This window comes from Neltuma alba, unplaced genomic scaffold (genome assembly GCF_004799145.2).
Source record: "Neltuma alba isolate B1F8T4 unplaced genomic scaffold, ASM479914v2 tig00012009_pilon, whole genome shotgun sequence".
NCBI lineage: Eukaryota > Viridiplantae > Streptophyta > Magnoliopsida > Fabales > Fabaceae > Neltuma > Neltuma alba.
The window spans coordinates 525102-537529 of NW_021636580.1; the positions used below are offsets into that span (position 1 = coordinate 525102).

A 12428-nucleotide genomic window follows, 5' to 3' on the forward strand; every position below is an offset into this window, starting at 1 on the left:
TCAGTTGTTTCTATCTTATAAAAAGAATTCAAATATATACCAATCAACTAACCACAAGACATTGCTCATTGTAAATGGCAATCCGAAAATTTCTGAAAACGAAACATGAATGAATATAAAGAATACAAAACGTGCATAGCGCAAGAGGAACTAAGCATGGCCCCCAGGAGTTTATTAATGTCCATTTCAGGTGAGACCGTCCATTTCTATTTTATGTATATAATATTCAATAGAAACCCATCCATTCCATTCCATCACTGGGCGGCGTTTTTATATTTATTATAATATAATTATTATCCCTTTACGGAACCATACAAGGTTAATTATTGCACAAATAAGAGCCTACTGGACTAACACACTTAGCAAGGCACAAGTCTTTAATTTAAGGCGTAGGAATTAGGGAACAACGTGAAGCACAAGGATTAGGCAACAGCGAGGTTCCGCGTTAAGGGCCTATCCGAAGACAACGTTAGGGGCTACGACCGAGCGCGGACCCACCAAGACAGATAAATGTGGCCTGCAGGATTGGGCAGGTCCTCATCTTCCTCACTTTACATATTTTACATTCTATTACTCTCATACATAAAAAAATAATGACCACAAAACCCAGTAGGATTGGGACTGATCCCATTATTGAAGCGCAGCGACCTGGATAAGTACGGATCTCTTGTATTCTTTGATTTGGCACCGACTGAAACGGACCACCATCGCCAGTTCACATCATTATATGACTTGCATGTCAGATCGCAGTACATCAGAAAGTATCAACATCCATTAACAGTGAATCATACATTGATATGCGATGGATCGCTGGAAATTGCCAAGTTTCTTTGATTCCACGCAAACGCTTACTTCATGTATTTTTGCAGAAATTTCCTATGGAAGTCATTCCTGATGGTGTCATTGATGAATCGCTTGGGCATCTTGCTTTCACCGCGGGCTTGGTTCTTAAACACCACATCATCATCCCACCTACGCCAACCCAAGTATTAAAAACAGGTCATCACACCAAATACACGCCCGATTTCATTTAACGCACAGCTATTTCAATTTAAAGATTCAAACCTCCTTTTCACATTGAAGGATGTTGGATTATTTAGCAATGGGTTTCCTCGTAGAAGCTCAGCCTCCTTTACTTTAAGCTCTTCCTCCCGCTGTTGCCGATCCTGTATAAGGACAATATATATTTTCCGGTAACAGGAAGCAAACATATCTCCAGAGCTTCACTAGTGAGTTACAACCACCTAGGGAAATGATCAGAAAAAATAAGCTTCACTCACCTTACGGAGCTTCTCCTCTGCTCTTTCCTTCTTTATTTGTTCAAGCTCAGCCAACAAAGCTTCAGTGTCATCCTCGTCATCATCTTCTTCATCATCATTGACACAGTAGAGGCACCTTATTACATACTATTTTAGATGAAAGAAGCAATTGTGACAACCATATATTGATGTGAAACGATTGAATACTACTTTTCTGGCGGACAAGAAGATAAAACAATTATGTTGAAGAGTGCCTGCAACATTATTCACCTCTCGTCATCACTTTTGACTTCAACATCAGAATCATCTGCATCTACACTACGTGGAACAATACGATCTTCTGTTTCCCTCTTTGTCCCTGTGTAAGTATAGATGAATCAAAATTAGAACACCAAAAAAGAAATTAATCATTATGCATTCGTTTTATATTTGGGTTACGGTATCAACAATATTAAATTCAAACATAACAGAAGATCAAATAAAATACCTTCCAACAAAAGATGGCTCCCCTTTCCACGATCCCTGTCATCTGCCAATATATGTTGCAGTTGAAATAGTGAAAGCTTGCCTAACAGAATATGCTCAGATCTTAGAGGAATGATTAAATGTACAAAGCCACTTATGACTGATGTTTTACCATTATACGATTTATTTTTTGAGGAGAAATGCCTTCGTTCACGCTCTTCAAGCTCATCACGTAGGTTCCTTCTCTGCAATTCCTCCTGAGTGTCCTGCCCTTCCTTCCTAGCAAGGTAGATTTACATTCATTAGGAAAGAAATAACTCATTCAAATACGTAAATGTTGGAAAAGGAGCAAATGCAGCATCAATCACACAGGTGATAAACTTCACATGGAAATGCAATCTCTCCTCTGGGGAAAGAAAGAAACCATTTTGGATCCAACACTATCTTTAGGTTTTTTATTATAAAAAACCAAAACAATAACTTCATAGCTAAATTTGAGATGAGTACCCCTTATCACTGTGCATCGCCCATCAATAGAATCAGTTCCGCAGATAACTTCTCTCGTCAGAATAACATCGAGATTTTATCATTGTTAATACTAGTATTTGGAGCGTAAAGACTAACCTAAAGACTAAACGTAAAACTGGGTTTACAGTAACTTAAATCATATACCCATGAATTTAACAAAATCAAGACTGGTCAAGGATCTGAAAGTATCAGCAAAACAGCCGCATAGGTGGAACCTAAACTAGCATGTTCAAGCGATCACTGCCAATGTGTACTGATAAATACAAGTTGACCAATAAGTTTAATCTCTGAAGTTCATATCTTTCTAGATTTTCATGACCAACCATGCCTACAAGTAATTTTCAATGATAAAATTAGATGAAAAGATGTTAAATCAAGAAATTTCAGTTAAAGGCAAAATCCCACTTTAATTATTTCAGAGCTCTCACCACATTTGGTAATATCATGTCTGGAAATGCAAGGAAAGCAACAAGATCAGCAACCACATTATGCAATATCATATCTTGACAAGTTCATTCACAGTGCTTGACGAAAATGAGTACCAAAGCAATAAATTACAAAGAAATGACAAAAATGTCCAAAAACCTTGACATACCAGTATCACATTCAGGCAAGGAAAAAAACTCAGTATAACATATTTGGAACTTCCATATAACTACATCAGTATAAACTCCAATCTGTAATGCCAATATACAACAGACAGAGGTTAAAAAAAAAGAAAGAAAGAAAGAAAGAAAAAAAACTCGCGCAACTAACAAGGAACAACAATTTTACATAAAGAAGCACAATAATAAAGGCACATGTACTGGTGAGGGAGAAAACTGAGAACTTGGTTTTGGAGGGCACTTTGAAGGAAATGCAACCATCATCACCACAATTAAGATAAAAATGATCCAAAACCTTACTGAACAAAACCAACAAAAGCCCCTACCTTGGCTTGAGAGTGGTATGCGCGGCAAGGTCCCTTGATGAGTATTTTTGTTATGGACCAAAAATTCGAGTACCACCTTGTTCGTTGCCACCTTTAGCAGGTGCCCAAGTGGGGCGAGCTGCTGTCGTCATTGCTTCTAACCAGTCCTCCTGGATACGAAGCACAGAAGAAGACAATCGCACAGATAATAATCGACACACGATTAAGTTCTTCCCACATCCATCACGCGAAGCAAAATGAAGATTGAAAACCCCATCCCTATTCCCTATGGAAATCTCCCAAAAAACATTGTGGGAAATTTTTCAAGATAAGAAGAAGAAGAAGAAAACATGCCCCGCACCAATTAGTAGACTCAGGACTCCATGTATCTTACCTTTAGGAATCGAAATGCGTCGGCGGAGTTTAAGGTTCGACCTTCGGGTTTTCTGCCGAGTTTGCTTAATCGAACTCACCCGGTAGACACAATCAGGACAAGGACGGTGTGGAGATGGTAAAGATGAGACGTGGAATGCCAGAACTGCAGCAGAGGAGGGAAAAGCCGAACAGAGTTTTTTTTTTTTTTTCCTTCTTTTTTTTAACTACCCTCGTTTTTCCTTGGCTCAAGAAGCGGAGAGTGAACTTTCTGACGAAGGAACATTGAGTTATGAGCCGCGCCGGGGGATCCAGCTCTTGAAGTTAATGGGCCTTTTGATCCAGTAGTGTCCCTTCGAAACCTGAACACCTTTTTATATATTCTGGCCCAAAAATAAAAACTGAAGGGCCTTGTCCAACTCAAAAGATATTTTGCAGGGAGTCATATTCCCGTCCGGGATTTGGGTTTGGGCTTCCTCTGATGATTACAAATCCATGAGGTAGATATGTAATTTGATGGAGACAAAAACAATTAAACATAGTTGACACATATAGGGGCATCAATAATTTATACAGATGTAGACATTTTTTTGGTAAGAATGTTTTTTCTTTATTTAACTTGATTTTCTTTAGTTGGATTTAAATAAGATTTTGAAATCTGGAATACTTGTTCAGAAAATTGCTAAAATGTGGAATGTGGGGCATTCCTGACAACAACCTTATTGGAAAAGTTTGGCACCCACGTCGTCAGTATCAAACGGACAAATTAAAGTAATAATACCAATCTATTCTTATATGCATATATAGTTTAAAAAGGCCATCAAATATAATTTACATATAAATTACAAATTAGAAGCAACAAGGAGAAATATGAAAAAGGGGGAAAAAATAAGAAAAAAGGAAAATACAGAAGCAGCACTCAAATAGACCTGCCTCGGTTGAAACCTTCGCCAACACGGGGGCCCCAGAGACAGCGACGTAGGTGCCACTTGCCACAGTGACGCAGGATCTCCGCATAACTGAAAGAGCACCGACTCGCATCCGAATTCGTTGACGAAGTTCCTCGTCGGAGAAAAAGAATGATCCACTGTACCCACACATGATATGATCAATCTCTGCCTCCCGAAAATTTGGAAATGTTTTTTAATTTCACAAGATCAAAGACACAAACAGTTACATATAACCAAACCAAACTAAGCAAGACATATAACAGAAGAGAAAGAAGGGGATTAAAGAGAGAGAAGAGAGAGTGTGTGAAGGCTCTCCGGCAAGGGGTCAAGCTCCGAGGTCTGTGCGGGTCTGGAAGCGAAGGCTCTTCCACCAATTAAGCGAAGAGCTCGCCGGAATCTGGTGGCGTAGGGAAGCGATTCACTGTGGAAAGCAATCTGAGCCAACTGAAACAGGGAGAGCCTCAATGAGTAAGCGGTGTCGGAGAAAGCTTCGCGCACGATTCTCAGACTATACAAGAGCTTAAGCGAGAGAGGCCATGCCATCCAAGCCAATGCTGGGCGGAGACCGTGGGAGCTCAGTTTCAGGTGGAGCTTCACTAGAGCCACTACGTGGAACCCCATCAGGTTGATTCGGACGATTTGGTGCCCGGCGAATTGCCTCAACGAAAATACAATTCCTTCGTTCCCCGAAGGCGAGGCCGAAAATGAAAACTAATAAAATATCCAGATATAAGCACAACACGACACGACAGAACTAGTGTAACTCGTGAATAATTATGACTATGAGGCTCTTTTCTTTTTTTTTTTGGCCTGAGTTTCTTCTTTTCTTCGTCTTTTTGCCAACGACGAAAGTTCCTTGGATGCTGCCGAATAGTAACAATCATTTGTCACATGGATATGCCTGGGTTCTTGAAAATTACTCGTTAGGATGGTCAATAATTGGGAAAAAGTCGCCTCCTGTTTGGGGACCCCACGGCTTGCACTAGTGTCATAGTGCTGCATACCTTATTGAAATTGTCCCTTTAATTATTGTATTGAAAGTATTTCTTAATAAAAACTTATTTAATATATGCTAATAATAAGGATAATTTAGAAAAAAATTATGAATTTACGATATAAAATGAATTGAGGAGTTATATTTAAGATTAAAAGATGCATTTGAGATTTGAAGAGACTAATTATTAATATAAATGATTTAGCCCAGCAACCATCCGGTATGGCATGTTTTATTTATCTGTTAAGAATTATTATATCGTCACATTTCCAACATGTAGGTTAGATGAAGCTGGGGCAAGGCTTGTCTCGCGTTCTTATCTGTAATGATAATTTTTTATCCATTAACGGCAACAAATTCCTATTTATAAATAACCATGCACGAAATGCTAATAACAGTAACCTAAGGAAGTACCTAGACAACCTAAACAGTGGAGTTTTCACCTTTTTAACTTGTTTTCATCTCTCAAGTTAGTAACCGAAATTACATTAACAAAAATCACGTCTACTTCATGAGTAATTGACAATATATATATATAATGCACTGAATGTAAGCTTTTTCCCCAATATTTGATTGTCGCCATTCACCCGTCATAAATTACAATTCTATGCTTTCCATGAATTGAGAACTTTTTTTGTATGGCAATCAAAACATTCCAGAGTGCGGACAGATAGTAGTGGTGCTCAGCTTGGATCCTGCATATGAAATTGTGAAAACAGAAAGATTAGGAAAGGGGAAAAATTTAACGGAATAACCTGAATAAATTGAACAAAAAACCCTCAAGGCACCGCAAATTCTCATGCAAAGACAACCGATGGGAGGATGGCATTCGGTTTCGCCTACCTTATCAGTCGTGGTATACTGGTTCAGGATCTGTTGAAGTTACTCCATCAGATCTTTACAGAAGCAGCAGAGGTGAATCAGCTTTAGAAAAGTGACAAGGAAAGCATAAACAGAGAACTTCACAATGTCAGCTGACCATCTTGTCCGCCACTGATTGTCACACTCTTTCCCGCCGTAATATTGTAAAACGGCCATCATCATGAGAAATCAAGCACTAATTTGAGCCCCCCATTTGATGGATCAAAGGATGCTTCAAGAACTGCAGAACAGCATTCCCCCATATTTCTCGAATCTTGGGGTCCTACTGCTCTAGGTGTTGCCAGAAGCTTCACTCCCTGCTTCCAATATCTCTTGTCTGAAATCACACAACATAGTGTGAGCAAAGTGCACACAAGTAAAAGCTCCTTTTAGTTTTATATGCCTTACAAAATATGTTGATGTTGAAGTTAACATGTTTCATCCTTTGATTAGTTTCATATCTGTCATTGTACTTGAAGAGTGCACCATCCGGTCTGCTTTTTTAAGGGGAAGGAAATTGATCCATACCTGGACCAGTAGACACAACAATAGTATTCTGCAAATCCATCACCCAGTCAATCCACAGTACAAATCCATGGCACAACCCTGCCTTAGTAAACTTCACCTGCAGCGTACCAGTTTTTCATGTTAAGAACGTGTTAGATTGACTTCTAGGCAATTGTAGATATATGTTAAACTAGCTCTTCTAAAGCAGGATATGAGAGCAGAACAGATATAAAGAAAGACGCCTAGCTTATGAAATCTTCCCATTCACAAACATTTATTGGCAGAGGAAATTTTAACCCACGTGATGCTGCTCTGTGAGATACAATAAAGCAATTTAACTGTTAGGAGATAAAGGTCACTAAATTCTTTTGCTAAGTAATTATTTGTCTGACAAATTCTCGGATATACCAGCTGATCATGCACCATACAAGTGCATCTGAAACTTGGAAGGCATTATCATATTCATATTACCAGGGATTTTCCTTGACATAGATCTATTTGTTTTGAGCAATCAAACTCCATGACTGCAAACGTCTCACTAAGTTCCTGAAAAATTGTTACAAGGCCGCATTAATACTAGTGACAAGATTGTTATTCCACAGTGGAAACTTCTTTTCTTCTTCATCTTCAACTATCTCATGCGAAAGAGGCTTTTTAGCAAATTTTACCTCATATTCCCCGCATTGCCAGACAAAAAAGGGAAGACAAGGAGTCTCTTCTGATTCAGGTAGATAACCACAAGCCCCTAATGTGGTATTTACTACTGAATGCTCAAAACCTTCTATCTTACTCAAGCAGCAGCGACTTTTCCAAAGATCCTGGAAAAAAAATTCATCTCATTAATCATGCAGCCATGCCACCAATCAACATAGGCCCTGTGACTCCTGTCCCCTTAACAAGTTAACTTCGCAAAAACAGTTGATTTTTAAGCAACAAAAATCACCATGCGTTTATGTGAGTTTTTGTATATCAAAGTTTAAGAGGGTGAAAAAGAGTTAACTCACAGGAAGGGACATGGCACAAGCCTTCAGTATTCCCTTACCAGGAATAATCACAGCATCTTCAGCGAGGATAGAACCAAGAGTAGTCCGGTCTTTCCTTTAACACAATATTATAAAAGAAGTAGCTCAGTTAGTCAAATACAGGCTCCCCAAGATCAGCAATAATATATTTAATGATCGGGCCAACAATTTTTCAAATGCCAAATAAGCAGGCAGAAGTACCAGAATACAGATGTCATATAAGTAGATCACACCTCAAAATTCAAGTAGAGACTTTTTCTCAAAATTTAGTCTTATGACCATGTCACACATGCAATAAACACATCATTTACTAATCTACAGCACTTTCAGCGTCTACAGTACCAATGGTCTCATATAGGTATTTCACTCCACTTGGTATTTGAATTCAAATCCTTTTTAGCCTTGGAGTAGATTCTATTACTATCAAGCCAAGACTGTTTAGTTGGTCTCACCAAATTTTTCATGTTCTTGTGTTAAATCCCCCAGGAGACATCAGAAAAGATTATTCGGTACTCTGAACTTCAGCACAATCTACCCCTCACAGGTACTCATTAATAAACATCAGGTCATGCCACAATGAACACTTACACATGCAGAGATAATTCATAAACCACAACAGAATGAATGCTGCAAAACAAAGTGGTCATCAAAAGAATATTTGTTAAGAAACATACCAAAACCGCAGGTTCTCCCAAGGAAGCATGCCATCATGTCCATAATAAAATGGTTCTGCCATCAACAGGTCGGCCTACAAATGAACAGACACAGATGAATTTTTAAATTAATTAGTTCTCATGTTTAATATATAAGTGGTCTATGGGTTTCTAAACTACCTTGAAGTACACATGCATTCAAATTATCCACACGACAAAGTAAGCAAGTGGAATAAGGAGATCCTACCTTTTTCTGATGTGTATCATGCATGGTCAAGTGTTTCGCCCTTTTTTCAAGAACTTCTATACGATCCCTTGATAAACCATTCGCATCAGAAACAGCTTGCAAATATTGGAGGCCCTTCCTCCCTAGCCCCGGAAATAAAGAAATTACATGTGATGGCTTTGAAAGATGTGCCACAAGAAGAGGTAAAAAAACACTATCATCTGCAACCAAGCATAACGAGCAAACTTTTCCCTGCAACTGTATACATCATACTTCAAATAAACAAACAGCACAAGGTCAATGAAGCAAGTTAGAACAAGGAGTTTATGCAAGTTTATCTGCTCCTTGTATAGTGAAAAGGCATAGGCCATACATAAAAGTAAGAGTAGGGATGAACAACTTACCACACTTTCCACTGTTTTCAACATTGAAAGCCTCCACTCTCTGTCTCCATAAATTGCAATCCTTTCTGGAGACAGTACAATTGGCAAATCTGCATCACTCAATCTGTGCTGTAAAACTTCAGTCCTTGGTGTTTGGTTCTTTAGATTGTACGAGATCCTAGTATCAGTATGCATAGCATGCAAACAAATCCCATCCCCCTTGAATGTGGAAATACCATCACCAGGAACAAACCAAACACATTGTTTCCAATGGTCACACCAATCAGTGGAACCTGGTGTAGCATCATAAACGTTAATGAAGACTCCAGGACATTAATGGCCATAATAGTTCATATAATGTGATAGTTTACTTTCGTACTCCCCAATATAAGACCCTTCCAACTGCTTCACAAGGATTAAGGAAAGTAGTTTGTATCTTCATGTCATTAAAATGGTAAAAAAATTATCACTACTTTCCAAGTTAGCCTCTATTTAAAGTCAATCTATCTTAATTATCTTTAATTTCTTTCTTACATAACCTCTCTCTAAAATGCGATTAATGAGGGCATTTGTAGGAAAGAAGAATTTAATGTTGTTGACTTCTTGCCTGGCCAAAATTATAAAAAAAAAAAAAAAAAAAAAAAAAAGACTTCCTGCAAAATGTCTTATATTTAAGACCACAGAAACCTTCTAGAAAATATCTTATAAGGACCGGAAGGAGTATACACCCTAGCTCTGTAATATAATTTCCAAAGGCAACACATGAATATAAGAAACTCTCACTAGTCATTGCTGGCAAGTCTATCCATCTTGGAGCTGTGGAATAATAGATTGTCCCTTCTTGATCAAGTTGAAGTACCCACCTGATAACAGGAACTGCTATTAACCAACTGTAAATGCTGAAATAGGATTAGCAACACAATATTACATCAGACAGATCAATACCACGAGATCACAGCATGAACTCTACCATCATTAGTTGCCTTTATCCACAATTCAGTTTCTCCGTGACTTTCTGGCCGTTTCCAAAATTCAAATTCAAAAACTTTGAAGGGCTCTGAAAGCTGGATGGATCTTAATTTGAGTAGAAGCAATTTTTTCATGAAGCCAGTCAAAGAATTATAAAAACTGGATGGATCTTTGAGTAGAAGCAATTTTTTTATGAAGCCAGTCAAAAAATTATAAATTAAGTTACCAGTTTTATTTCTTCTCTTATTGGATTGCAATACATGGCATATTGCTGGTGTTTGATGCTCAAAACACCATCTAGTCCAGGAGGGATAAGATGAATGCCATCAGATACACTTGCTTCATTGTTACGCAAATCATGCAGCTGTGACAAGAATCTGCTTTCAACCAGCTGAAAGAGGGATAAGGGGGAAGATGCACAAACCTTGTGAGACTTGGAAACAAAAGAAAGAGAGAGAATTTAACGAAGAACAAATTTATAGGATCATATGAAATATCCTTTAATAATTTACTTGAAACCAAAAGAATTCATGAGAAGGCAGAATATTTGAAGGTTCCCTGAAGCACCTGTCCATAAGTAGTTGCTCGATATGGCACAGTTAAAGGATTTTCCACCAATAACATGTCATATGCATTTTGCAACGTTGGTATAAGCCCCTCACCTAGTAGTTCTGAGTCTAGTATCTCGCTTACCTGCAATAAATATTACCGTGGTTTATTTTTATAAAGAAGAGAACGTGCCAGGCTTTGCTTGATTATGCAACAACTTATGAGAAACCAGCAGTCAGTTCTACTATATATAAATATTCGATAATTAGTTATAACGAAGCAACTAACAGATGGGTTGACACAAGACTCAGTCTTTTGAACCCTAAGCCGTAACGTTCTCAATATCATCTTACGTGCAGAAAGCTAACTGCGATTGTTAAATATGAAGAAAAAGAACATAAAATTCTATCTTGACTTCAATGTATTGCTACTGCAACTTACAAGTACATCTGCACGCGACGGAATATCGACGCCAACTTTGAGTTCATCAGAGCGCTTGTTAATGGTTTTGATATTGCCTTCCATTTTATTCAAGCGGATAACTTTTTTCATCAACTTTAACATTGGAAGGTACGACTCGCATGCAGTTATCATCCCCTTGTTGCTACTAGGCGTGATTGAGTCACGGTCACCCGAGCCCATAGCTCGTGCAGCCATCATCGATAGAAGTCCAGTGCCAGCACTGCACAGATTTTATCATCGCATAATTCTTCTAAATGGCAATTTTCATCAACATTGGTTGAATCATGCCGTATCTAAAGTCCAATAGCGAATGAGATGGAGATAACATTATGCAACATTTTATGTTAACAGTGATAATACCCGATGTCAAGGACGTGGCAAGGTGTGGTGATGGTCTTTTCAATGGCTTCCCGGAAAGCTCTATTCCTCCTAGAATCATTGAGCATGTCTAAATAGGAGGTCATGGCCAGAAGAGGTTGCTGAAACTTCTGTGCAAAGTTTTCTTCCTCGTCTTCTTCAATCACAACCCATTCTGAGTTACCGGTCAGGGGATCTAACTTAAGCTGGAAGACGCGCTGAGTAGACCCGGAACTCATGGTTCGTAAAGCAGATAGTGAATAATGGACTCGAGCTAGTAGGGGCAGGAGCAAAAGGGACCGACTAGCAAGTAGGGTTTTGGGGAACAGAGTAGCCATTGAAGAGGAAGACAAGACATGGTCAGGGTCCGGCTGACGGCGTCCCCTCCTAACACTTCCCCGGTTGCTCAACCTGAATCGTATTCTTTACTTCAAGAAGAAAATTATTGCTTCGGTCGATTTTCTTATGGCTGTATATGATTTTATTCTGTTTTTTTTTAATGCTCTTTTGACCAAAAAAAAAAAAGCGACGGAAGGCTCATAGATGCTTTCAGCACCCAAATCGGCGGAAATTAGCGCCATAAAATGACCAATATTATTTTCCACAATAATTATTTATGGATGGCGGGGAAAAAAACCATATGGTATCAATTACTAAATTCAGTTACGGCCAAAAAGAAAAGAAAAAGGAAACGCTAAACTCAAACCCAGTCAATTACTTCAAGGAACATTTAAATGCATGGCAAGGATGAAATGCAATGACCACAGCATATTAAAACAGTTATTATTATTGGAATTTTTGCAAATTATTTTTCAAAATCCTCAAAAGTAATGGTCAGGTTCTTAATTCTAACGCGTTAAATAAATATTTTAAAAAAATTTTGCTCGCTGTTATCAATTAATTTAATGTTAACTTAGAAAATAAATAAAAATTCGTCATGTATATTAATATCTTAAAAACA

At 38.3% G+C, this 12428-nt stretch overlaps 3 protein-coding genes across 3 annotated transcripts; all 3 read right to left on the reverse strand.

The window, feature by feature from the left end:
- Nucleotides 1-351: 351 nt before the first annotated feature.
- LOC114721047 (uncharacterized) lies at nucleotides 352-4635 on the reverse strand. Its single transcript, XM_028906838.1, has 10 exons — nucleotides 4464-4635; nucleotides 3557-3700; nucleotides 3325-3448; nucleotides 3184-3274; nucleotides 1897-1999; nucleotides 1747-1788; nucleotides 1530-1617; nucleotides 1281-1377; nucleotides 1066-1166; nucleotides 352-972 (listed from the first exon to the last, which is right to left on the reverse strand). Exons 1-10 carry the CDS (start codon nucleotides 4633-4635, stop codon nucleotides 849-851), a joined length of 1086 nt encoding a protein of 361 aa, XP_028762671.1. The 3' UTR covers nucleotides 352-848.
- On the reverse strand, nucleotides 4301-5327 carry LOC114720971 (uncharacterized). The gene has a single exon (XM_028906720.1). It carries the CDS (start codon nucleotides 5103-5105, stop codon nucleotides 4764-4766), a length of 342 nt encoding a protein of 113 aa, XP_028762553.1. The 5' UTR covers nucleotides 5106-5327; the 3' UTR covers nucleotides 4301-4763.
- A 1121-nt stretch (nucleotides 5328-6448) lies between these two features.
- LOC114720968 (protein arginine N-methyltransferase 1.6) lies at nucleotides 6449-11885 on the reverse strand. Its single transcript, XM_028906717.1, has 14 exons — nucleotides 11471-11885; nucleotides 11090-11330; nucleotides 10667-10792; nucleotides 10326-10490; nucleotides 10076-10194; nucleotides 9914-9993; nucleotides 9152-9423; nucleotides 8769-9005; nucleotides 8543-8616; nucleotides 7851-7944; nucleotides 7515-7664; nucleotides 7318-7392; nucleotides 6868-6964; nucleotides 6449-6676 (listed from the first exon to the last, which is right to left on the reverse strand). Exons 1-14 carry the CDS (start codon nucleotides 11803-11805, stop codon nucleotides 6519-6521), a joined length of 2223 nt encoding a protein of 740 aa, XP_028762550.1. The 5' UTR covers nucleotides 11806-11885; the 3' UTR covers nucleotides 6449-6518.
- Nucleotides 11886-12428: the final 543 nt, after the last annotated feature.

Coding starts and splice junctions, on each gene's coding strand:
- LOC114721047 (XM_028906838.1), bottom strand. CDS start 4,635: ATGTGTGGGTACAGTGGATCATTCTTTTTCTCCGACGAGGAACTTCGT. Junction 3,449..3,556: donor ACGCATTTCGATTCCTAAAG/GTAAGATACATG, acceptor AGATTTCCATAG/GGAATAGGGATGGGGTTTTC. Junction 1,789..1,896: donor AAAAAATAAATCGTATAATG/GTAAAACATCAG, acceptor ATATATTGGCAG/ATGACAGGGATCGTGGAAAG.
- LOC114720971 (XM_028906720.1), bottom strand. CDS start 5,105: ATGGGGTTCCACGTAGTGGCTCTAGTGAAGCTCCACCTGAAACTGAGC.
- LOC114720968 (XM_028906717.1), bottom strand. CDS start 11,805: ATGGCTACTCTGTTCCCCAAAACCCTACTTGCTAGTCGGTCCCTTTTG. Junction 10,491..10,666: donor GAGCAACTACTTATGGACAG/GTGCTTCAGGGA, acceptor TCCCTCTTTCAG/CTGGTTGAAAGCAGATTCTT. Junction 9,006..9,151: donor TGAAAACAGTGGAAAGTGTG/GTAAGTTGTTCA, acceptor TGATGTATACAG/TTGCAGGGAAAAGTTTGCTC.